We start from the raw sequence: 25,320 nt of genomic DNA, 5'->3' as shown, positions 1-25,320 counted from the left end.
ACCCCGTTTGTGGCTCAACCCAATTTCTCCCCCATAGGTTTTAAGGAGCGTCTTAAAAAGAGAGGTGGACAGTATGCAACTTGTTTCCAGGTTAGAGCTCTAAGTATTGTGTGTGTGTAATTGCACGCTCAAATTGTTGTGCTGCCTCTGCATCAGTGCAGACCTGTCATGTGTGCATATCGAGTCTTACTTTTGTTGTGCGAATCAAGTTGTGCAATCTTCAATTTGACATTATAAGCAGTGAATGAGAAGGCTGCACTGTTTGCCTGTTACCATATCTTACACTGTCATTCTTCCATTGCACAGAAAATCCAAGAAGCAAAGCATATGAGATCCAATTTTCTGATACTACTCACAGCAGGAGCCTTAGCCCCCAGAAGCACGTATAGAGAAATTGTGGGCATGCTCCCTATAATTTTCTGTCCATTAAAGTTGATGAACAGAAAATTCTAGGGATTATGCTCGTTATTTCCTAATATGCGTTCCTGGTAGGAAATTGCCGCTCTGAAATCAGCTGTATGGAATATGCAGTAAAGGAACCAAGTAGTCATCCTGTAATTGTAAATATTTGCTAAAGAAAACAATAGTTAGGGGGCTCACTACAAGAATTGGCCAATCTTGCATCTATCTTCCTGCCCACAGTGGCTTATCTGCTGGGGAGAGGGTGTGGGCGACGGAAGGTAATGTAGTGATGTGCATATTGGTTACTACCTAAATGGAATGATACATAGAACACAGCTGAGTTCAGAAGGTTTGGAAGGTTCCTGTGGTGTAAGAATGGAGGGCAATAATAACCTTCGCTGCCAATGGTAACATAGTTCAGATGGCTGACACACCTCAGATCTTCTTGGTGATCCAGCTCAGTCACAACCTTGTTGTAAACCGGAGCTTCTTCACATACTTTTCTTCAGTATGCCCAAGTAGTTGACGCTACCCACTGCCTCACTGCCTAGTGGTGTCAGCCATGGCTCAGTGGCAATGTTCCCTTTAATTTTTTTGAATGGGTTTGTGGCCCCTTTTAAGGGGCTGCGCGGCCCATTCAAAATACCACGCAAGCGCGGCTTTTCCTATTTAAAAGCTGGTGAGCTGGCTGCTTGGGAGCTGCAGTGCACTGCGCAGCCATGCAGCTTAATGGGAACATTGCTCAGTGGTCGCACGAACGCCTCTGAATCAGAAGGTTGCAGGTTCAAACCCCACTCGAGAGACTTGAGCGCAAAATCTAGGCTAAAAGTTCAGAGCAGTGCTGAGGGACTGCTGCATTTTTAAATTTTTTTATGGGATGTGGGCATCGTTGGCAAGGCCAGCATTTATTGCCCATCCCTAATTGCCCTCGAAAAGGTGGTGGTGAGCCGCCTTCTTGAACCGCTGCAGTCCATGTGGTGAAGCTACTCCCACAGTGCTGTTAGGTAGAGTTTTCCAGGATTTTGACCCAGTGACGATGAAGGATCGGCGATATACTTCTAAATCAGGATGGTATGTGACTTGGAGGGGAACCTGGAGGTGGTGGTGTTCCCCTGCGTCTGCTGCCCTTGTCCTTCTAGGTGGAAGAGGTCGCGGGGTTGGAAGGTGCTGCTGAAGAAGCCTTGGTGAGTTGCTGCAGTGCATTTTGTAGATGGTACACACTGCAGCCACGGTACGCCAGTGGTGGAGGGATTGAATGTTTAAGGTGGTGGATGGGGTGCCAATCATGCGGGCAGCTTTGTCCTGGATGATGTTGAGCTTCTTGAGTGTTGTTGGAGCTGCACTCATCCAGACAAGTGGAGAGTATTCCATCACACTCCTGACTTGTGCCTTGTAGATGATGGAAAGGCTTTGGGGAGTCAGGAGATGAGACACTCGCCACAGAATACCTAGAAGTGATCCGTCAATGGTGAGAGAGGTTGTTCCAATGAGGTGGCACTGGACATATAGTTGCCTCTAAATACTTGCAAGCTAAAGAAATCTCTATATGTATTACAAATGCAGTAACCAACAGTTTCTGCGATCTGAAACTGACCATTTGCAACCTGGCATCCTTTATTCCACTTCTGCAGCTGTCAGCTTATCAGATACATCAGAGCAGACTTAAATCATGCCAGGGTGAGCTGGCGTATTCCCCGAGCAGCAGGAGAGCACGTAAAATTGGAAGAAAGCCTCAAAATACCATTAAATTGGCTCTAAAGAAGCCATTTAATGAGCTCGATTGTCTCCCCCGCCGCTTGGTCTCAGGTCAGTTCTCCGCTGACAGGCCCGACACCTGGGCGACTCGCGTGGAGGCGGGTTGACAGCGGGTTTCCTACCCGCTGTCAATCTTTGCTATTTTGACAGTGGACCTGCCTCCAAATGCAGGCAAAATTCCGGCCATAGGGCATCCACTCAGAGACCCGACAGTTCCAGCATCCAACTGCTCTGTCATCAATTCCAAGGGTTTCCATCTTCACTATTCGACCCAAGAGTCCATTCCATGTGTTGATCACTCTGCGTGAAGAAAAACTTCCTGATGACAGTCCTTACTTTGCCTTTTAATAGTTTGAACTCATTGATGTCCTCTTGTCCTATTCCTTCAATTTAGCTTGAAGTAATTTTCCCACAGTTACATATTGTTAATTCAGATCAGGGTTACAACACATGTGAAAAGCACAAAGTCAAGAGTTAAACGGAGGCTTTTTAGGAGATTGGCATGGTTCATTTGGATCATGAAATCAATGCTTGCATGTTCGTGAGTGGCAGGAGTTATAGTTTTATTGTTGGATGGGAAAAGGAGCCTCTTAATCACAGTTTCCACAAAGCTATTGAGTTGGATGAGGGAATACAACTGTGGCAGTTTTCATTCAGTCTGATTTTTGGCTCTGATTATTTAAAAAAAATAAGGGTCTACCAACTAAAGAAAGGTTACATTGCAAAGATAAACAAAGACACTAAGTAATGTTCGTTATTATAGTTGATTGAGCTGTTTGGAGAATTTAGTGAATTTTAAATGCAACAAAAAAATGAAATTACAATTAGATAGCGCTGATGATTGCTTATTTGTACAGAGTCCAGCAGTTCCGTTAGAAATGGGATTTTAAAGAACAGGAAAGATCAGTTACTTGCTGAATGTTTGTTTTCAATACATTCACTCGATAAGTCAGAGTTTTCACAGAATTATAGAAATTACAGTACAGGAGGAGGCCTTTCGGCCCCGGTGCTGGTGCTCTCTCCTGTAACCCCATTCCCCCCAATCCTTTTATATTCTTCCTTTTCCAATATTTATCCCCTTCCCTTTTAAAGTAAGTTTTAGTTTCTACCTCAATAGTCACATGTGGTGAAGCAGCCCACGGTCTAAAATCAAATCAAATCAACTTTTATTGTCATTGTTAGTGCACAAGTGCAGTACAACGAAATGTAGGCTTGCGGCTCCAGAGAGTGTACATTTAAATTAAGACATTTAAACATTCAACATACATTTGGCTTGTAATACATTAACATAAACATAACCATAATAAAGTGCATTGGCAGATGTGCAGGCTTTAGAGTTTATTTGTGGAGTTCAGTAGGATGACAGCCCTGGGAAAGAAGCTGTTCCTAAATCTGGTCGTACGGGTGCGAATGCATCTGTAGCGTCTCCCAGATGGCAGGAGGGCGAACAGACTGTGGCTGGGGTGGGTAGGGTCTTTGATGATGGACCGTGACCTCCGTAGACAGCGTTTCTGGTATATGTGCTCTATGGTCGGTAGCCGGGTGCCGGTAATGCGTTGGGCAGTTTTGACTACCCGCTGCAGGGCTTTCCGGTCATAGTAGCTACAGCTGCCATACCATACTGTGATACAGTTTGTCAGGATGCTCTCTATAGTGCAGCGGTAAAAGTTAGAGAGGATCAGGGGTGACAGGTTACATCCCTTCAGCCTCCTTTGGAAATATAGGCGCTGCTGGGCCTTCTTCACCAGAGAGAAGCCCTTGGTTCAAGAACCTTCCTTCTCCTCTCTCCCTTCTTCTTCCAGTGACAATCCTTGGTTTCCATTCTCCACTTGCCCACGAGTAGAAACAATCTTTCACTATTTACCCACAGTAAGGTCCCTCAGGTTTCATTCACTCCTTTACCGGCTGCTCCTCCCACTCACCACGTCGCTGATGCACCCGGCTCTGCAGGAACTGCTGGTCGCCATGCCAACCCCACTTGAGCCCCAATCCTCTGAATCCCCAATACCCTTCACTCCTCCATTCCTCAGTCTCTCCCCCGACTTCCCGTCTCCTGATCCCGCATTGCCCAGTCTCCATGTCTCACCCCCGAGCTTCCATTCCCCATCTCTCCCCAGAGCCCTCATTGCCCATCTCTCCCCCCACCCCGAGCCCTCATTCCCGAGTATCCATCTCTCCTCCTATCCCCCCCACCCCGAGATCCCATTCCCCAGTCTCCCCATGCCCAATTCTCCCTCTCCCCAATCCCCCAGTCTCCCTCAATCTCATTCCCCATCTCTCCCCTGGAGCCCCCATTCCCCATCGCTCCCTTCCTGAGAGCCCCCATTCCCCAGTCTCCATCTCTCCCTCCCCCCCCCCCCCCAGCCCGAGCCCCCATTCCCCAGTCTCCATCTCTCCCTCCCCCCCCCAGCCCGAGCCCCCATTCCCCAGTCTCCATCTCTCCCGAGCCCCCATTCCCCTCTCCCGAGCCCCCGTTCCCCAGTCTCCCTCTCTCCCGAGCCCCCATTCCCCCTCTCTCCCGAGCCCCCATTCCCCCTCTCTCCCGAGCCCCCATTCCTCTCTCCCGAGCCCCCATTCCCACTCTCTCCCGAGCCCCCATTCCCCCTCTCTCCCGAGCCCCCGTTCCCCAGTCTCCCGAGCCCCCATTCCCCAGTCTCCATCTCTCCCGAGCCCCCATTCCCCAGTCTCCCTCTCTCCCGAGCCCCCATTCCCCAGTCTCCCGAGCCCCCATTCCCCAGTCTCCCTCTCTCCCGAGCCCCCGTTCCCCAGTCTCCCGAGCCCCCATTCCCCAGTCTCCCTCTCCCCCGAGCCCCCGTTCCCCAGTCTCCCGAGCCCCCATTCCCCAGTCTCCCGAGCCCCCGTTCCCCAGTCTCCCGAGCCCCCATTCCCCAGTCTCCCTCTCTCCCGAGCCCCCGTTCCCCAGTCTCCCGAGCCCCCATTCCCCAGTCTCCCGAGCCCCCATTCCCCAGTCTCCCTCTCTCCCGAGCCCCCATTCCCCAGTCTCCCTCTCCCCCGAGCCCGTTCCCCAGTCTCCCGAGCCCCCATTCCCCAGTCTCCCTCTCCCCCGAGCCCCCGTTCCCCAGTCTCCCGAGCCCCCGTTCCCCAGTCTCCTGAGCCCCCATTCCCCAGTCTCCCTCGAGCCCCCGTTCCCCAGTCTCCCGAGCCCCCATTCCCCAGTCTCCCTCTCCCCCGAGCCCCCGTTCCCCAGTCTCCCGAGCCCCCGTTCCCCAGTCTCCCGAGCCCCCATTCCCCAGTCTCCCTCTCCCCAGAGCCCCCGTTCCCCAGTCTCCCGAGCCGCCGTTCCCCAGTCTCCCGAGCCCCCGTTCCCCAGTCTCCCGAGCCCCCGTTCCCCAGTCTCCCGAGCCCCCATTCCCCAGTCTCCCTCTCCCCCGAGCCCCCGTTCCCCAGTCTCCCGAGCCCCCATTCCCCAGTCTCCCGAGCCCCCGAGCCCCCGTTCCCCAGTCTCCCGAGCCCCCGTTCCCCAGTCTCCCGAGCCCCCATTCCCCAGTCTCCCGAGCCCCCGTTCCCCAGTCTCCCGAGCCCCCATTCCCCAGTCTCCCTCTCCCCCGAGCCCCCGTTCCCCAGTCTCCCGAGCCCCCGTTCCCCAGTCTCCCGAGCCCCCATTCCCCAGTCTCCCTCTCTCCCGAGCGCCCGTTCCCCAGTCTCCATCTCTCCCGAGTCCCCATTCCCCCTCTCTCCCGAGCCCCCATTCCCCAGTCTTCATCTCTCCCCCACGAGCTCACATATCTCCCCATCCCCACTCTCTTCCCCCCAATCTCCCAATCCCCCTCTCCCCAATCCCTCCCTGCCACCATTCCCCCATCTCTCCCCTCCCCAAGCCATTTTGTCTGTCTCCATCTTTCACCAACGAGCCCACATCTCTCCCCACACCCCCCAATTCCCCCATTCCTCCTCTCTCCCCCATCCCCCCTCCTCCTCTCTCCCCAATCACCTTTATCTCCCCTCACCCCGAGCTCCCATTCCCAGTCTCCCTCTCCCTCACATCTCTCCCCATTCTCCCTGATCCCCCTTCTCTCACCCCCAATCCTCATTCCTCCCCTCTTGCCCCGATCCCCCATTCCTCCTCTCGCCCCGATCCCCCACTCTCCCCAATTTCCCATTCCTCCTCTCTCCACAATTCCCCATTCCCTCTCTCTCCCCCCATTCCCCCTCTCGCCCCAATTCCCCATTCCTCCTCATTCACCAGTCTCCCTCTCTTCACCCCGCCCCCTGATTCCAGACACCCCAGCCCGCTCCCAACTGATCCCAGCACACCAGCCAGTGGCGGCTCCCTGCGGAGGTGGTTGGAGGCTTCTCTGAGCAGTAGACGGTGATGTATATCATGGAGTGGGCGGGGCCGCAGTGCGACAGGAAATGTAAAGCCCTGATCTCCCGGGCCGCTCGGTAGAGGAATTGCCGATTTCGGTAGATTCCCACCAAAAGCTGGAGGGTTGAGAACCCTACCTGAAAAACGCCACGACCCAATATCGGGTCGGGCATCTTTGGGCACAGGATATTGGTCCCCGAAATTGGCCCTTACCGTTTACGCACATAAAATGAGCATAACGAGATCCAATTTCTACCCCATAATCTCTGTGGATACCCAAGAAGTTCATGCTCTATCCATTGGCATTTGATTAACAACACAATGAATTGAAAAATGAATATTAGAGAATTTCTGGTGGAAATAGAACACTTTTTTTCCTTTGAAGTTCATGCTATTGCTTTGCAGCATTCAGGCAACCACAATGTTAAGAGGTTTAACATCGCAAATCAACAGTAGGATAATTGCCTCCAACTATTGCATATCAGCTGCTTTGTCTCAACAGCCAATAACAGAAGCTACATGCTTGTCTGTCCTATTATAGCAGGAGAGATGCAAATAACATGCCCTGTTGGACCAAGAGTTCTCTAGCTGGAGTCAGATGATGTGTCTCTTGAAGAACCATTCAAGATACTCCTGCATTTCGTTGAATGCTGGAAGAAGTGTGCATTATGCTGGCAGCATATCATAGAATGATGCCTTCTTCTTTTCTTAGGCAGTCGCTCGGAACTGAGGATGACTTGCTTCCACATTAAAAATGAGTTCGCAGGTGACTGATGAGTCCAATGCAGGACCTGCAGTCTCTGTCACAGGTGGGGCAGACGGTGGTTGAAGGGCCGGGTGGGTGGGGTGCTTGGGTTGACGTGCACTCCTTGCACTGCCTGCGCTTGGCTTCCGCTTGCTCCTGGTGAAGAGACTCGAGGTGTTCGGCGCCTTCCCGGATGCTTCTCCACGTTGTGCAGTCTTGGGCCAGGGATTCCCAGGTGTCGGTGGGGATGTTCCACTTTTTCCAAGGAGGCTTTGATGGTGTCCTTGAAGCGTTTCCTCTGCCCACCTGGGGCTCTCTTGCCGTGCCGGATGATGCAGCACAGAAGGAGAAACATACCACCAACAATGCCAGTTAAGGAAAACAGACCTTCAGGAATGGTCATCTGACTATAATCAACAGTTCTCAGCCCTATGCTAAAACGTAAACCAAACTCTCAACAGTCAAGAACCTCTGAACTGGGAACAGACAAAACCCGTGACAAAGCCAAAACAAACCATTATGTCATAACATAAAAACTGTTTATAAGTAAAGTTTGTCCTTAGATCATTGTAATTTACATCAGGTTATATTACAACAATTGGGGAGATTACTAAAACCCAAACAAAATTGCCAAATTTTAAGAGGACCAACTTTGCGTGCTTGAGCAATCTCGACAGAGTGGGACTGGAAGGTTTGAATATGGCTAGGAGAGTGGAGGAACTATGGAGTTCCTTCAAGCAGGTGACTCCAAATGCAATGGACCGATGTGTGTCCAAGCAAAGCAAAAAGTAGCAAACTTACCACACCTGCCTGGTTGAACGAGACTACTGAGCAACACGAAGAAAAAAATGCATTTAAGATCTTGATGGAAAATAGCACAGAATGAAGACCGATTCAATACCAAAAGGCATGCTGGGAGTGTAAAAAGGGCATCAAAATGGCAAAGAAAAATTTCTAATTGAATATGGCAAAAGAAGTGAAGGATAATAATAAAAGGTTTGAGAGTTTTATGAAAAAAAGAAAAACGAGGGATGGAGTAGGGCCACTGGAAGTGCAATCGGGTGGGGACATGACAACTGATGCGACACAAACTACAAAAGTGCTAAAAAAGTCTTTTGCCTTGGTCTTTACCAAGGAAGAAACAGGCAACTTATTTGATCTGGAAAGGGAACGAGAGGCTTTTGCAGAGATAAGTTGTAAGACTATTCACTTTACTCTTCTTCTTAGGCAGTCCCTTGGAACCGAGGATGACTTGCTTCCACACTAAAAATGTGTTCTCAGGTGGCTGATGAGTCCAATGCGGGACCTGCAGTCTCTGTTACAGGTGGGGCAGACGGTGGTTAAAGGGGCGGGCGGGTGGGGTGCTTGGGTTGACGTGCGCTCCTTCCGCTGTTTGCGCTTGGCTTCCACTTGCTCCCGGCGAAGAGACTTGAGGTGTTTGGCACCTTTCCGGATGCTTCTCCTCCACTTTGTGCGGTCTTGGGCCAGGGATTCCCATGTGTCGGTGGGATGTTGCACTTTTTCCAAGGAGGCTTTGAGGGTGTCCTTGAAGCGTTTCCTCTGCCCACCTGGGGCTCTCTTGCCGTGTCAGAGTTCCGAGTAGAGCGCTTGTTTTGGGAGTCTCGTATCAGGCATGTGGACGATGTGGCCAGTCTATCGGAGCTGATCGAGCATGGTCAGAGCTTCGATGCTGGGGATGTTGGCCTGAGCGAGAACACGGACATTGGTGCGCCTAGATTAGCTCTGCTCCAGCGGGGAGCTTACTGAAGGTGAGATGGAGCATTGCAGCAAGGGAGATTGAGAAGAGCGTTGGTGCGATGACACAGCCTTGCTTGACCCGGTCCGTACGTGAATTTGCAGGATCATGGCTTGCATGTCATTGTGAAGCAGGCGGAGGATGGTGACAAACTTTTGAGGGCAGCCGAATTGAGGACACTCCATAATCCCTCACAGTGTCGAAGGCCTTTGTGAGGTCAAAGGCGGCCATGTACAGCGGTTGGTGCTGTTCCCTGCATTTCTCTTGTAATTGATGCGCGGTGAAGATCATGTCCATTGTGCCCCTTAGTGGGCGGAATCCGCATTGCGACTCTGGGAGGAACTCTTCAGCCACTGGGAGAAGGCGATTGAGGAGGATTCTTGCGATGACTTTCCCTGTGGCACACAGCAGGGAAACTCCTCTGTAATTACCGCAATCAGACTTGTCACCTTTCCTGAAGATGGTCACGATTATGGCGTCTGAGATCCCCTAGCATGCTCTCCTCCTTCCAAATAAGAGAAATTAGTTCATGTATTCGCGCCAATAGTGCTTCTCTGCCATGCTTTAGTGCCTCGGCAGGGATTCCATCTGCTCCTGAGGCCTTGTTGTTCTTCAGTTGTCGGATGGCCTTTTCAACCTCATGCCAGTCTGGGGTTGTGCTGAGGTGGTGGCGGGTAGCATGCTGCGGGATGGAGTTGAGGACACTCATGTCGAAGACAGAGTCTTGGTTAAGGAGATCTTTGAAGGGCTCCTTCCACCAGGCACTGACTGCCTCTTGCTCCTCAATGAGTATCTCTCTGTTCTTGGCCCGCAGTGGGGTAGGGCCTTGGGTGCTTGGGCCGTAGGTGGTCTTGACTGCGCTAAAGAATCCACGCACGTCATGGTTGTCGGCTAGCTGCTGGATCTCCTGCGCTTTCTGTGTCCTGGTTGATTGACTGAGTGCCTCTACACAGCTGCTGATTATGGAGGCCTTGAGTGCAGACCAGGCGCTGTGGGCTCTCTGTGTCTCTGAATCACTGGGAGTCGTCAGGTTGGTTGTGAGGCGTAGGCTGAATAGGGCTTTCTTAGCAGGGACTGAGTGCTCCAGCGTTGATTTTCCTGCGGCATTGCTTCTGTTGCCGCCGCTGTTTTGGGGCTACGTTGATGGAGATGACAGAGCGGATTAGGCAGTGGTCTGTCCAGCAGTCGTCAGCTCCTGTCATGGCGCGGGTGATGTGGACGTCCTTGCGGTCCCTCGCTCGGACGATGACGTAGTCCAGCAGATGTCAGTGCTTGGAGCGAGGGTGTTGCCATGAAGCCTTGTACTTGTCCCTCTGAAGGAACAAGGTGTTGGTTATGACAAGGTCATGTTCTAAGCATTTCGTCAGGAGGAGGGTACCGTTGGAGTTGGCTTTCCCTACCCCCTCTCTGCCGATCACACCTCCCCAGAGGTCTGTGTCCTTTCCAACTCTGGCGTTAAAGTTGCCAAGGAGGCTCAGCTTGTCGCCTGTTGGGACTCGGTACAGGGATTGTTCGAGGCTGGAGTAAAATTCCTCTTTGGTCTCATGTGTGGCTTCCAGTGTTGGGGCGTACACACTGATGACCGTAGCGCACTGGTTCCGGGCTAGGGTGAGCCGAAGAGTCATGAGGCGTTCATTTATTCCGCAAAGGGAGTCTCTGACACATCCAACTAGCTCAATTTTTATGGCGAAGCCTACCTCATGGAGGCGGCATTCTTCTTCAGGTTTTCCTTTCCCTACCCGCCGGGTCTCACTTAGGACGGCGATGTCTATGTTAAAACGTCTGAGCTCCTGGGCAACGATAGCAGTACGGCGTTCTGGTTTGTCGCTGCTGGGGTTGTCCATGAGGTTCCTGACGTTCCAAGTCCCGAACTTCATTTTAAAGGGTGGAAGATGCCTGTGCGTGAATTCTTTTAATGTGGGGTGGCCGTTGCACACCAGCTACCACACGGGCTTGACAGAGCAAGGACTTGGTCCAATGGCAAGGAGATCCAAGACGATGGGAGACCAGGCTCTGTTACATCGGCCGAGCACACACACACACACAAACATACTCCTACTGTCCTCCTCCCTCCTTCCCGCAGGTCCTCTCTGCCTGGGTTTCATAGGATGCAGTGAGGTCCTCCCGACCTCGCTGTTGGCCCGTGCTGCACCTTCCCTGGGCCCCGACCCCGCTGCTGGTCCATGCTGCGCCACTCGACTTCGCTGCTGGGCTCGTCCTCGCTCCTGGGCCTCATCCTCGCTCCTGGGTCCTGACCTTGCTGCTCCTCCTGCCCCTGCTCCTGGGCCTGGGCCTCGGACATAAATGATGTTGTCTTTCACAAGATCAAATTAGCACTTCTGGTGAAGTTTAACTGGGGGGACCCCATCAGTTTTTTTTGGATTTGTGCCTGTGAGCCTCGCGATCCCTGGCCCCGAGCTCCCCTCGCGATCCCTGGCCCCGAGCTCCCCTCGCGATCCCTGGCCCCGAGCTCCCCTCGCGATCCCTGGCCCCGAGCTCCCCTCGCGATCCCTGGCCCCGAGCTCCCCTCGCGATCCCTGGCCCCGAGCTCCCCTCGCGATCCCTGGCCCCGAGCTCCCCTCGCGATCCCTGGCCCCGGGCTCCCCTCGCGATCCCTGGCCCCGAGCTCCCCTCGCGATCCCTGGCCCCGGGCTCCCCTCGCGATCCCTGGCCCCGAGCTCCCCTCGCGATCCCTGGCCCCGAGCTCCCCTCGCGATCCCTGGCCCCGAGCTCCCCTCGCGATCCCTGGCCCCGAGCTCCCCTCGCGATCCCTGGCCCCGAGCTCCACTCGCAATTCCTGATTACTACCAGCATGGCTGCTGAACAGCCGTGCAAACTTAAGGCGAATAAATCTCAGGGGCGGGTAAGACGCATCCGATGATCCTTAAGGGAGGAAATTTCAGGAACTCTGGCACAAATCTTCCAGAGATCACTGAATACTGGAGAGGCGCTCGGGGACTGGAGAAAGGCAGATGAAACTCCACTTTTAAAAAAGGTAGCAAAAGTGACCCAGGAAACTATAGACCAGTGAGTTTGACGTCCATTGTGGGTAAGGTTATGGAAACCCTTATTAAAGATAAGAACATGGAGCATCTGGATAGAAATAAGATCATAAACCCATAGCAGTATCTTTTATGAAGGGGAGGTCTTGTCAATCTAACTGACTGGAATTTTTTTTTTTTGAGGGTGTGACAAAAAAGCTTGATGGGGTAAGACAGTGGGTATGGTGTTCTTGGATTTCAGTTCTGGAAAGGCTGGTACTGAAAATAAAGAAACTGGTAATCAATGGAAATAATTTACAATAGATACACAATTGGTTGAGAGAACCCAAAGGGTGGTGATACAAGGATTGTCAGCAGCCTAGGAGAATGTTACTAGCGGTGTACCACAAGAGTCTGTTATGGGCCCTCTTTAGGTTAATATCTTCATAAATGATCTGGAGCTAGGGATCACAAGCACAATATCTAAATTTGCAGATAACACAAAGCTAATGAAGGTGGTAGATTCCAAAGCTGAACAAGATAAGCTACAGGATGATTTGAATATACTTGATAATTGGGCAGATAGGTGGCAGATGAAATTCAACGTAAAGAAGTGCAAAGTGCTTCACATGGGGACAAAAATCCAAGGAAGGGACTATTACTAAAATGGAAAGAAAATAATGGGCATGGGAAATGAGAGAGATCTGGGGGTTCTGATTGATAATAAATTGAAACTATTGCAACAATGCTCGGTGCAGTGAGTAAAGCAAATCAAATGTTGGGATGTATTAAAAGGCCAATATTGAGCCGAAATAGTGAGGTAATCCTACACAGTTTAAATCATTGGTGCGACCGCACTTCGAATACGGTGTACAGTTCTGGTCGCCACAGTACAAAAAGGATATTGCAGCTACTGAAAGGGTATGGTAGAGATGAGTAACCAGAATGATTGAGGGGATAGAGGGATTGGATTATGAGGAGCGATGATATAAATCGTGCATGTTCTCACTGGAGAAGAGAAGGTTGAGAGGCGATACGATTGCTGTTTTTAGGATTCTAAAGGGACTGTAATGTAGACCATGACGGGCTGATTCACCTTGTCCAGAAATAGTAGAACCACAGGACACGGCCTGCACTTGAAGGGAGGAGGTAAATTCAATACTAATCTGTGGACACATTACTTTAAATGAGCAATCTATGGAACAGTCTCCCTAGGAAGATGGCGGAAGCAGTTAGTCTTGATTCATTCAAATGCAAATTAGATAGATTTCTTTCAGATAATATTTTAGGGTATAGTATACGAGTAATTTGAGACATGACATGTGGCAAGTGTAGCAGGCTTGGGAGGAACAGGTGACTTTGGACTTAATCTTTAGAATTCTCTACCCCAAAGGGCTGTGGATGCTCAGTCAATGAGTATATTGAAGATTGAGATTGATACATTTTTGGACACGAAGTGATATGGGGATAGGGTAGGAAAGTGGAGTTGATGGAGAAGTTCAGCCATGATCTTACTGAATGGCTGGGCAGGCACGACAGACCTTATGGCCTACTCCTGCTCCTATTCCTTATGTTCTTATGCTTCCCCAAAGCTTTCCACTGCTGGAGATTTGACTTGCCTCATGTCTGGATCTGTTGTAGACGAATTGATAAGAGACTGATTGCCATAATTAGTCAACAACGCCATTATTGTTGGATCATGCAACTACCTGGATGGTAGAAAGTGAACTAGATGGGCTGTTGTCTTTTTCATCTAGCAATTTCTAGGTTACCATGTTAGATCATGCTTCAAATGTGGAACAAAGATAGGTAAAGATTGTATCATGGTAATGAAGGAAAACTGGGAATATTGTATGAAAACATATTGATAGATACAACAATTACAAATTGCAATGAAAAATTTACAAATTGCATCAAGAAGGATATGCTGCAAGTCAACATCCAGACACAGAAAACCATCTCTATGCACAAATTCCATCTGGCACTTCTAAGTATCCACGAAAGGGAGAAGCCGTTATATACAAATAAATATACAATTTACCAATATTAAATTGGAACATAATCAGAACAACATGGAAACAAAATTCTTAGGAGGTTCAATTCTGACGTATTGGGTATATGTTTGATTACGCTCCTGTGAAGCGCCTTGGGATGTTTTGCCACGTTAAAGGTGCTACATAAATGCAAAAGTTGTTGTTGTAGTGACAAGCAACTCCGAAGAGCAGAGAAAGGCAGGAAAGAATTCCGCTATAACATTATGAACGTTTCTAACGGTGCATCCCCCCCCCCCCAGGTGAAATCAATGTTTTAGATTCTCACCTACCCAATGGGACATTTCTCTTCCATGTGGCACTGCAAACAACATGCATCAAACCGAGCCAGTCAATTCGAGCAGTCGTACACCAACAAACGTCCAGTCAGAGGACAGCTCTGTACCACTTGTACTTACTTTATGGGTTTGCTGTTCCACAATATTTTGAAACAACTTGCTTTCTTAAAACTGAAAAATTAATAGATTATTTATCTACTTAAATGAATAGAAATAAATCTCAAAAAAGCCTGACGCATGTATTAGATTACAGAGTGTCATGAGGAATTTCAGAAATGTAATCTTTATTTTTGCAGGCAGAGGGGATCGTGTATATGAAAAGATGAAACTATCCTGATTTACTTCTAGAATGTACCTTAACGACCTGTGAAAAATAAATAGGTGCATCTTACCTGTCTTACTCTTTTCTTTGAACTTCCAACTCTGAATATTCCTACTGTTTGAAGACCTGCAGCAACATCAAGAAATAATTAGACAATGTACATCATGGCCTTGCACAGCTTTATGGTAAGAAAAAATATTCAACAGGTATATACAGACTGAAAAAATGGTGCCCTGTTCATCAGATCCATAACTGATAAGAAAACACATCCATGGCTTTTGAAATAGATCAATACATTTTAAAGATATTGGCCCAGAAATTCGGGTCTCCCCGGGTGAGCACGCACGGGGTACTCACCCGTAGGCCGAATGGAAGTGCCGGTTTTCTGCATGCACTGCGCATGCGCGGGAAACTGGCACTTCCGATCCTCTGAACGCAGAGGTTCAGAGGTCGAACGCGCGTGCAGGAGAGGCTGCGCGTGCGCTTTGAACTTAGGTTTTTTTTTATACAGGTTTTCCCGGGATCGTAAGCCTGCAGTATTTAGAAATGTAAAAAGCAGGAAGGTAAGTGGTCAATTAATTAAAATTAAAACATTTTTTCCACAGGTTTATTATTTTTAAATACTTTAAAGCAAGGTAAGTTTATTTTTAACCCCGTTAGAATATAAAATTATTTTTTTCAAAAATTTAAATTATTGTTTAAAATAGTTATTTAATGCAATTTATAGTTTATTTAAAAAGTGTGATTTAAAAAAAAAAAAAATATTTGACGGTTTACTGCTATTTTGGGGCCGTAGTATTTATAAGTTTTGACAGGTCTTCCTGTTAATCTTATGAATGGGCTTTTCCCTCCTCCGATTGGCTGCCCATGGCTCACGTGATCCCAGGGGACGCATCGCACTAACTACGCCCCTGGGATACGCAAGCACTGCGTGCCGGCAGCTGGAGCAGGCCATGGATCGGAATTCCACAAGGCCCTACAGCTCAACTGCCAGCGCGCAAGGTAAGTGCAGGTCGGGGGCTTACACCCGCGGGAAGCCCCCGACCCGAATTTCTGGGCCAGTAGGTTGGAAGAATTTTTAGGCTTATTCGGTCTTTAGCCTGGAAAGACCCCAAGGTTCAGTTATTTGTGAAGATCATTCTTTTTCATTTGGTTTTAGGATGTGGGTGGTGCAGACAAGGCTGGATTTATTGCCAATTCCTAGTTGCCAAAAAAGGTATTGCTGGGCCTATTTCTACAACTGCTGCAGTTCTTGTGGTGATAGTCCTCCCTTGATGAGGTTAGGTAGGGAATTTCAGGATATTGACCCAAAGGCAATGAAGTAACAGCGATGTATGTCCAAGTCAGGATGGTGTGTGACTTGGGAGGGGAATTTGCAAGTTCTGGTGTTCCTACAACTTTGCTACTCTTGCCCTTCCTGCTGATAGAGGTCACAGGGAAGGGAGGTACTTTTGAAGTAACCTTGTTGGGTTGCTGCAAGTGAATCCTGTAGAGAGTAGATACTGCCGTCACAATGTGATGGTGTCATCGATTTAGTGGATTTTGAGTACAATGGCTTGTCATCAATCAAGCGAAATGTTCTCCTCTAGATGGTGTCAAATTTCTTGAGTGTTGTTGTGGTTGTACCCATCCAGGTGAGCGGAGACAATTCCGTTACACTTCTGACGAGCCTTATAGATGGTGGAAAGGCTTCGCGAGGTCAGGAGGTAAGCTACTCATCACAGAGTATCCAACATTTGCCCTGCTCTTGTAGCCATGGTGTTGATATGGCTGGTCCAGTCAATGACAGCTTCTGTCAATGGTAACACCTCCCCTCCCCACAAGATGGCTGTGGATAGTAGTGCTGTTGAAAGTCAGTAGAAGGCGGTTGGGCTTTCTCTTGAAGATAGTCATTACCTGGCACTTAAATGGCACAACTGTTACTGGCAATTTGCTAGCCCCAAAATGGATATTGTCCCAAACCCTTCTGTAGGCTATCCTGGGCTCCAAACAACCCAACTCCTGATCTTATGATGGAAAGAAGGTCATTGATAAAGCAGCTGAAGATGGTTGGGCTGAAGCCTCTTCTCTGAGGAACTCCTGCAGTGATGTCCTCGGGCAGTACTGACTGGTCTATCTTCACCTGTGTTAAATAAGACTCCAGCCACTGGCCAATTTTCCTTTAGATTCCCATTGACCTCAATTTTGCCACGGTCCCTTGGTGCCATACTTGGGCGAATGTTGCATTGGTGCCGAGGGCAGCTGCTGTCACCTGTCCTCCAGCATTCAGCTCTTGCACCCATGTATGGATTGAGGCGATGATGAGGTATGGAGCTGAGTGGTTGTGGCAGAACCTGAGGATCAGTGAGGAGATTACTGGTAAGTAGGCGTTATTTGATGGCATTATTAATGACTTCTTCCATCGATGATTGGCAGGAGGCTACTAGGCAGATTAGATATATCCTGTGTTTTGTGGTTAGGAAACACTTGTGAAATGGTTAGACAGATGTCAGTTATTATAGCTGTACTGGAAAGGTTAACTAGGGAGCAGTTAGCTCTGGCACACAGGTCTAGAGCACTACAGCCAGAATGCAGTCAGTCCCGATGTTCCCTATAAGGTGCATGGGCACGCACCTCTCTGCTGGTCCTGTGCAGCCCGGGACCGGCTTTTTCAATATGAAGTTTGTGAATGGATTGTGGAGCCCCTTAAAGGGACCACGCACCCATAAAAATATAAGAGGGAACATTGGTCAGAGCTTATAGCCTTTGCTGTGTCCAGTGCACTCAGTCACTTCTTAATGTCCCATGGAGTGAACCGAATTGACTTGACATTGGCATCTAGGACAGTGGAGACCTTGGGGGTGGGCTGAGTGGGATCATTCACTTGGTACTTGTGGCTGAAAGTGCTTGCAAAGACTACAGCCTTGTCTCTTGTACTTACGTGCTAGGAATGTAGGAACAGTAGTTCATTCAGCCCCTTGAGTCTGTTCTGCCACTTAACACCTCAACTTCATTTACCCACCTGCGATCCATATCTCTTGATTCTCTTACCCAACAAAAATTGATTAATCTCAGTCTTGAAAGTTTCAACTGACCGAGCATCTCCAGCCTTTTGGGAGAGAGAGTGCCAGATTTCCACTGCCTTTGACTGAAAAGTGCTTCCTGATTTAACTGTTGTGCAATGGCTCACAAGATCAACACAGATAAAGAAGGCTTGGCTCATCCATCCAGAATAATGGATCTTCATTTCTCTCATCACATCATCTGACTCTTCAATGAATTTTGAGGTTTTTACCTCCACTACCCTACCCAAATGTCAATCACTCTTTGCATCAATTAATTATTCCAGGCGTATACCCTAAACTTCCTTTTGACCAGTTTGAACCTGTGCCACTTTGTTCTGGTATCCTGGCATACCTAAAAATAGTGGTCCAGAATATCCTTATCTCTGCCATTTAATTATTGATTTCTTCTTGTAGTTTCCCAATGAATTTGATAATAAGGATTTTTAATTGTCTTGTAAGTTATTTTAAGTTTACCTCCAATTACACAAAATTCTACATATCTTGTACTCCTCTGAACTGACCGAGAACATTAGGAATGGTCTCTAGAGCAATATTTACCATACTTTTCCAGGTGTTGGCAGCAGCTGTCCACTAATCTAGGAACCTGGCGATAAATAGGATTGAGGCTTAGTTTTTTGTCTCTTTGCTTTTCTTTCTTGTTCGGCACTTCCGTGGGGAGTGAAAGTTGCAAAGCTTCCAATAATCGAGATTGATCATCATCCAGGTCGGTGATGGAATCCACAGACATTCCACCCTGTAGAAAAACAAACAGTAATGAAGTCAGGTCAAGGAGTGAAATGATCTAGAAGGACAGAGAGTAATATTTCAAACCCCAGTGACTTTTGACCTCTCAGCTAAGACATTTGTCAATGTAGTAAGGTCTGGAGATTGTTGAAATTTGGTAAAGAAAATTGTGTGCCAAGGGTGTGCATGCAGTTATTAGTTTATAAGCTTCCTGTCTTGTGGGTAAATGGTCCTGTCTGCAAGACATACATTGGAGATCAAACTCCCAGACAATATCACGTTAAGGAGGCATTTGTGCAGGCGTGCAAATGCACGCACAATATATATGTGTCAAATAGTGAAGGGATTAAGACATGGTCTTGTTCAACTGTAGATTGGAATTTTAGCTCAGATTTCCATTCCCCCTCCCCCGAGGAGTTCAATGGACCGTGTGGCCTAGAAATTCGACCACACGACGCCTGTTTTTCAGGCGCTAAACAGCATTCTAAGCCTCGGATACAGCGGGCAGGAAGTGCACGCTCATTATGAGCCACGAGTGCGCCATCCACCATATTGGTAAAGGCCAAAAGATTGGTGTGCAGTGCCCACAAACAGGCGTTAGGTCCTTTGAATATGCAAATTACAGACCTGACTCCTGCTCGAGACCCCCATTGCAAGATTGGTTTACCCTGAGGCAGCCGTCACCTCGGGCCTCACCATTCAGGTGCAGGGATATGGTGTCCCCCGCACACCCAAAAATGAGCTTGTCCGAATTTCTAGTCAGTATCACTTTCTTCATTGCTCATCCAGGAGGTTATTGAAATTCTACGATGCCTTGTACCAGTCTCACTTGACTGTCACACGCAAAAGCACAGGTATCAGAAACCGCCAATATCTCCTGACTCATTTGCTCACCTTACCAGCCGAGAGAAAGCATTCAATTATTCATCTCTATTTCAGTGTAATTCCTGCGTAAAATTTAGTAGTTTCTCAATTTCCGCATTGTGAATATCAAATTGATTTAATCTGTTTGCGTAAATCCAAACAGCTTACATATCACACTCTGAGCTACTGACAGCCCTAACCTCTTCTACGACAGTCCCCACCAATTTAAGCAGTTGTGTTCGTGCGAACACAATTTGTCCGCTATAAGCGTTGGAAGGTAAAACCAACATTAGCCCCAGACACCCTCCAGAGGATTGGGAGTTCATTTAAAGTTTACAAAGCTAAAGTAAATGTAATTAAAAGTACAGTAACGTGTCCCTCCTGTCAGTCATAGTCTATCTCGATGAACTAGTTTATTTCCGAAACTACTGATCATCTGGTTATCATCACATTGCTGTTTGTGGGAGCTTGCTGTGTGCAAATTGGCTGCTGTTTCCCCTACATTACAACAGTGACTACACTTTAAAAGTACTTCATTGGGGACGTCCTGAAATTGTGAAAGGTGCTTATATAAGTGCAAGTATTTCCTTCTTTTCGGTCTGTTGCTGGAGGATCGGATCAGTGAGGGTTTCAGAGCAATTTGAATCCACCCGTCAGTTCCCGTCAAGTGTCATTTTACTGTGTCAATTTCAGCATGAAGTATTTTTCAGAAACCTTCTAATTCCAGCTTTGAGTTTTGTTCCGATCTGGTAGTAAAATCCTCGAAAAAGTTTCTTTGCCCCAGTTCAGTGTTTGATGAAAGTGACCAGCTGACATTGAAGAGTTGCCCGAAATAACCGGCACACTTTATAGGTAGTAACCAGGGCCTTTATAATTGATTTCTATGGTGATGGAAATAGTCACAGGAAAGCACCTGGTATAGACAGTTCCCCACAATAAGCATGGGATGTATAAATGGTAGGGACTGTATGAGGAATCTCAAGTGTTTGTATTCCCATTAACTGTGTTCTTGATTATCAACGAGAATTTTTACAGGTAAGGGAAGAGCAGGAGCTATCAGCATCTTAGAGTCAGAGTTATACAGCACAGGAAGAGGCCCTTCGGCCCATCGTGTCCGCGCCGGCCAAAGTGCATCTTATTTTTCTCCATTGATCTCCACTGCCTTGCTCTTGTCAGCAAGATGAGTTGGTGCTCGAACAGTTAATTTACCCGTTCCAATCTGCCCCGTGAGCCCAGTGGCTGAACTCGCCACAGACCTTGGAAGTTCAGGTAAATAAGTGTTCCAGAGGTGCGCACAAAAAGCTGCCTCACTAATTCTGTTGGCAAGTGCTTGACAATGCATTTGGAATAGGGTGTGGTAGTGTATGTAACATTTGCATACTGAATTATCATTGGCCCGCAGGCATCTGTAAGGAATACCTATTATATTCACGTGATCACATGCTGAGTTGTCATTGGCCTGCAGGCATCTGTAAGGACTGCTATTGTTTAGAAGACCCAGGGGTCCTGACTCCATCTTGTCCACACGGTGCTGCACTGCTGTATTGTTTGAGAAAGCTTACAGACCTGATGCTTCATTAAGAGTTTAAACTGTAATACTCCGTTGTCCTGCAATTTATTATTTTTGTACAAAGTGTGCAAAACAAGACAGTGTATGTTTGTGGACTAGTGATCTAGAAGCCTGGACGAATAATCCAGAGAACACGAGATCAACTCCCATCATGGCAGTTTGAGAATTTGAATTCAGTTTAAAAAAATCCTGGAAATAAAAAGCTGGTTCAAGTAAAAGTGACAATTATGGAGTGTCGTTAAAAACCCAACTGGTTCACTAATGTCCTTTAGGGAAGAACACCTGCCATCCTTACCCAATTTGACCTATATGCGATTCCAGTCCCACACCAACATGGTTGACTCTTAATTGCCTTCTAAAATGGCCTAACAAGCCACTCAGTTATATCAAATCGCTACAATGCAGCGGTTCAAGAAGGCGGCCCACCAGCACTTTCTCAGGACAACTAGGGATGGGCAATAAATGCCAGCCTTAGTGATACCCACATCCCAAGAATAAATATTTTAAAAAACACTGCATTTAAAGAGAGGCTTTGTCTTGCATATTTTTTTAAACTTTGCCAGCTCTGCGGCAGTGGCGTCTGCCAGTGGATTCGCTGGCACAAGCTGCCTTTAGTGCTCACATCTGTCGCTGGGTGCTGTGGGTTAACAGACCCGATTTCATTTCTATTGCAAGTAGCGATTTGCTTTTTCTTTTAAAAAAATTTCACAAGTCACTCTAAAGTCAAACTCAGGGAAGAAATTATGCCAGGTCCTTGTTAGTGTGGCTGCCTCTCTCTAAATCAATTGACTTTGTCGATTTATAAATGACTGCTGACTCAAATCACTTCACCCCCTTTCCCCACTTTTGTGGCTTGCGCATGTTGAAGTTTGATGGTAAACTCTGTTCAGCTTTGAACAGTCTCCTGAGCACAAGTGCCTTCATTGAGCCATGACAAAAATCAAACTAATTGCACTGGATTGCCCAGTAACTTATAACCATATTCTCAAAATCAAAATTCCGCCTTCCAGGCCCTGCCGGTCTGTCCAGCAGGCAAAGGCAACTGGCAGCAGACAACATGTTTCTCAAACACAGCCTCCAAAATTACTCGGATGACTTGAATAACACAAGGAGCAAGGTGGAAAAAAAATGGGCGAGACCTTGAATATCCTGTTGCAAAGTTAATGCTCAAGGTATTCCCATGTCACTGTTAGGTATAAAGTACAAATCAGCCCTCTTCAGCAACATAAAGAACTTGGATTTATATAGCACCTTTCACGACATCAGTACTCCAATCTATCTAATTTGAGCCTGTTCCATAGATTGACCACTCGCTCACTGAAATAATGGGCTGGATTTTGTGAATGGAGGCTGCTTGTCATGTCAATGTCCCGCCTCCATCCTCACCTGACCATTCAGAGGGATTTTCCCCTGATTGAGCTTGTTAAGCCCGCCCTGTGGGCTCAGCAGGCCAATTAGGGAAGAAATCACTGACAGATCACGTCAACGTCAGACGTGCTATCTGTCAAGACTTCTTGAAAAAAGAAATGACAGCATTTGACAGCTGTGTGAAATTGTCAAACACTGACATTCTCTTTAGTTTGAGGAGTCTTTGAGGTGAGAACTCATCAAACATTGCAAATTTGTAAATTTCAGATGTCTGATGGATCGGAGGGTCCATCAGCCATTACCTGAACTTGACAAGAAGGATGTCCGCTCTCCCCATCCAGCACGGCTAAAGGCTATGGAAGGAAAACAAGGTAAGTGAACACTTTTTTAAACTTATCACTCACTTTGCATACTTACCACTCCACACTTGCACCCATCACTCACCTCTACACCTTACTTCCAGGTGCCTCCGACCCCCGCAGACCTCCTCCACGTCTCCTCCAACCCGGCGGGGTTCTCCGAGGTCGGGAAGCCTTCACCTGTGAAGGTAAAATGGCACTAATCCTTTTTTCTGCCTGTTAACAGGCAGTTAAAAGGATTAAAAGCCTTTCCCGCCTCCAGGAGACGGGACCCGAAGCTGCACATCTTCCCGCCTCCTGGCAAATGGGCACGGAGGCGGGATGGGGGCGGGTTTGCCAGCCGCCCCTAATTTCTCCGATTTTACCGACTGTCCTGCCTCCATGCCCGCCTCCTCGGGGCTTGGAAAATCCAGCCCAATGTTTCTGCAGATTAGGTGTGAATTAACAACAACAAAAAATGACGAGGCGTCACTGCAGCTACTGCCAGTCATCTCCAGTTTGTAAGTGGCATTCAGACATTATGTAACATCATCATCTCAAAAGATAATGTGCAGTTAAGTACTGGAAAGTTTTATATCCAGAATCTATCCATACTAATAACAAGTTGTATCTTTAAGAATAAACAAGCAGTCTCTCTTTCCTTCTGGTTGCACCATGCTAACCATATGGTATTATTGGTTATGCGCTTCGCAGTGATCAGATTTGACAACCAAGAACAAAACAAAGCCTTGCAAGTTCCCAGACTTCACCATCAGTCTTTTTCAAGTGATGATTATCAGTTATTATTATCCTGGGAGACCTCTCTCTCTCTCTCTCTCTCAAAGAGAAAGCGCCCATGGAGATTTTCAGATGGTGGGCATTCCCCTCACTCCCTTTTGCTGCACTCTAGTATGTCTGAAAACAGTTTAGCCAAAACATATAATTAAATAATAATCTGATGTGTACAAGAAGTTTTAATCTTTGCTGTATGAATGTCAAAGAAACATTAACATATAAATATCTGTGGGACAGAAGAGCGGAAGATATTTATTACAACTATATATAGGACAAACTTTGAGCACGCGGTTAATAAGCTCAGCATATATTACCCGTCTCCTCACACGCGGGGCAGCTTCTGGAGTATTTGGTGATGTTGGTTCATTGAGAGTTTCTGAGGTTGAGCTGAGAGATGAATTGCTGCTCGAGAGTTCTTTGTTCGGTCTTCTGGTTCCAAATGGCAAGATTGATGCCACCAGGTCGGAATTGTCTTTCTGCTCTTCTTTCAGGGCATCCTGCTTTTGTTTATAGGCTCGATCATTGACAATCACTTGGGACAACGGCATAGCAAAGGCGTGTGATGCAAATTCTGTTGATATAAAATGAAAGAAATGAGTTGTTTTTTTAAAATTAAAAAGGTCACATCAATTACCTCATCAAATAACTAAAAAAAAACACACAGGCCTAGAAATTGGTCTCGGGCGGTGGCACAACACGGGCGGTATCTGATCGGCCGCCCGTTATACGCAGCACCTGATCTTCAGTTCCAGTGATTGCAATAGAACAGAATATCAGGCGGCCGATCAGATGCTGCCCGTTCTGCACCACTACCCGAGATTAAATTCTAGGCCATAGTACGTGGACAGAAGTTGGACTGATTGTATCAAGTGACTCACATCAACCTCATTGTTCTGTGTGTTTTAATTAAATATGGAAGAAAGCATCTTACAATTCAAATCCCATTTCACCTCTTGCAGTGTTAACTCAGTCCACATTTGGAAACATTGAAGCCGCACCCATGTGTAAGGCACGCAAATCCCGTTTCAATTGCAAGGTAGTTGCTCATTATAACACTCCTGGGTCCTGCTACTGCACACATAGATAGAGGTCAGTGAGAGTCTACTTCTATAAAAGAACGAGCCTTTGGCGTAGTGGTAGTGTTCCCACCTCCGAGACAGAAGGTGCTGGGTTCAATCCCCATTCCGGACAGTCCCGGTGAGTGAAGACCGGAGCTCCAGCTCCGAATTCTGGGTTGACATCCAGCGGGATACTCACGTCCGGTGGGTGCGGGTGGCCCCGCTCATTGTACGGGTTGTGGGAGTCTATAAAACCCACCCTATCGGCTGGTATAAAGATGCAATGTTGATGGTTTATAGTATAAACAAAACCCCCTTACATTTCTCCAGAACTCTTAATCCAGAGGGCTGCCATACTGGACAACCATAGTTACTGTTTAGGGAGCACAGCTGTCCTTCTGCAGTGACTTGACAATCATGGATGGAAGATGGTGCGCAGCTTTAACAACCTGGGAACGTGTGCAGTACAGCAAGAAGAAAAAGGAATATAGCAACCTTCACAATCTCAGAATGTTGCAAAGCGCTTCACAGCCAATGCAGTACTTTTGAAGTGTTGTAACGTAGGGAAACATGCAACACTATTGGAGGTACCGTCTTTCAGATGAGATGTTAAACCAAGGCCCCTTCTGCCCTCTCGTGGATGGCAGCCAATTTGCACACAGCAAGGTCCCACAAACAGCAATAATGACCAGATAATCTATTCTGGCGATGTTGGTTGTGGGATTAATATTGACCAGGACACTGGGGAGAACTCCCCCGCTCTTCTTTGAAATAGTGCCAATGGGATCTTTTACGTCCACGAGAGGGCAGACAGACCCTTGGTTTAACATCTCATCTGAAAGACGGCACCTCCGATGGTGCAGCACTCCCTCAATATTGCACTGGCGTGTCAGCCTGGACTTTGCACTCAAATCTCTGAAGT

The 25,320-nt window shown here is 47.7% G+C and overlaps 1 protein-coding gene across 5 annotated transcripts in view; it reads right to left on the bottom strand.

The window, feature by feature from the left end:
• The window catches only part of LOC147107380 (rho GTPase-activating protein 6-like), a 184,726-nt gene that overhangs the window by 53,442 nt on the left and 105,964 nt on the right, over positions 1-25,320 (bottom strand). For all 5 annotated transcript variants that reach the window (XM_086006363.1, XM_086006360.1, XM_086006362.1 and 2 more), the window contains 3 exons: positions 23,655-23,911; positions 18,220-18,415; positions 14,688-14,743 (listed from right to left, as the gene is read on the bottom strand). In XM_086006363.1, the coding sequence (XP_085862489.1) occupies positions 14,688-14,743; positions 18,220-18,415; positions 23,655-23,911 (509 nt within the window). The remainder of the gene's footprint in view (positions 1-14,687; positions 14,744-18,219; positions 18,416-23,654; positions 23,912-25,320) is intronic.

Source organism: Somniosus microcephalus, chromosome 14 (genome assembly GCF_052327205.1).
Source record: "Somniosus microcephalus isolate GS21.2 chromosome 14, FLI_Smic_1.0, whole genome shotgun sequence".
NCBI classification, from domain to species: domain Eukaryota; kingdom Metazoa; phylum Chordata; class Chondrichthyes; order Squaliformes; family Somniosidae; genus Somniosus; species Somniosus microcephalus.
This window is presented reverse-complemented; position numbering and strand designations above follow the sequence as displayed.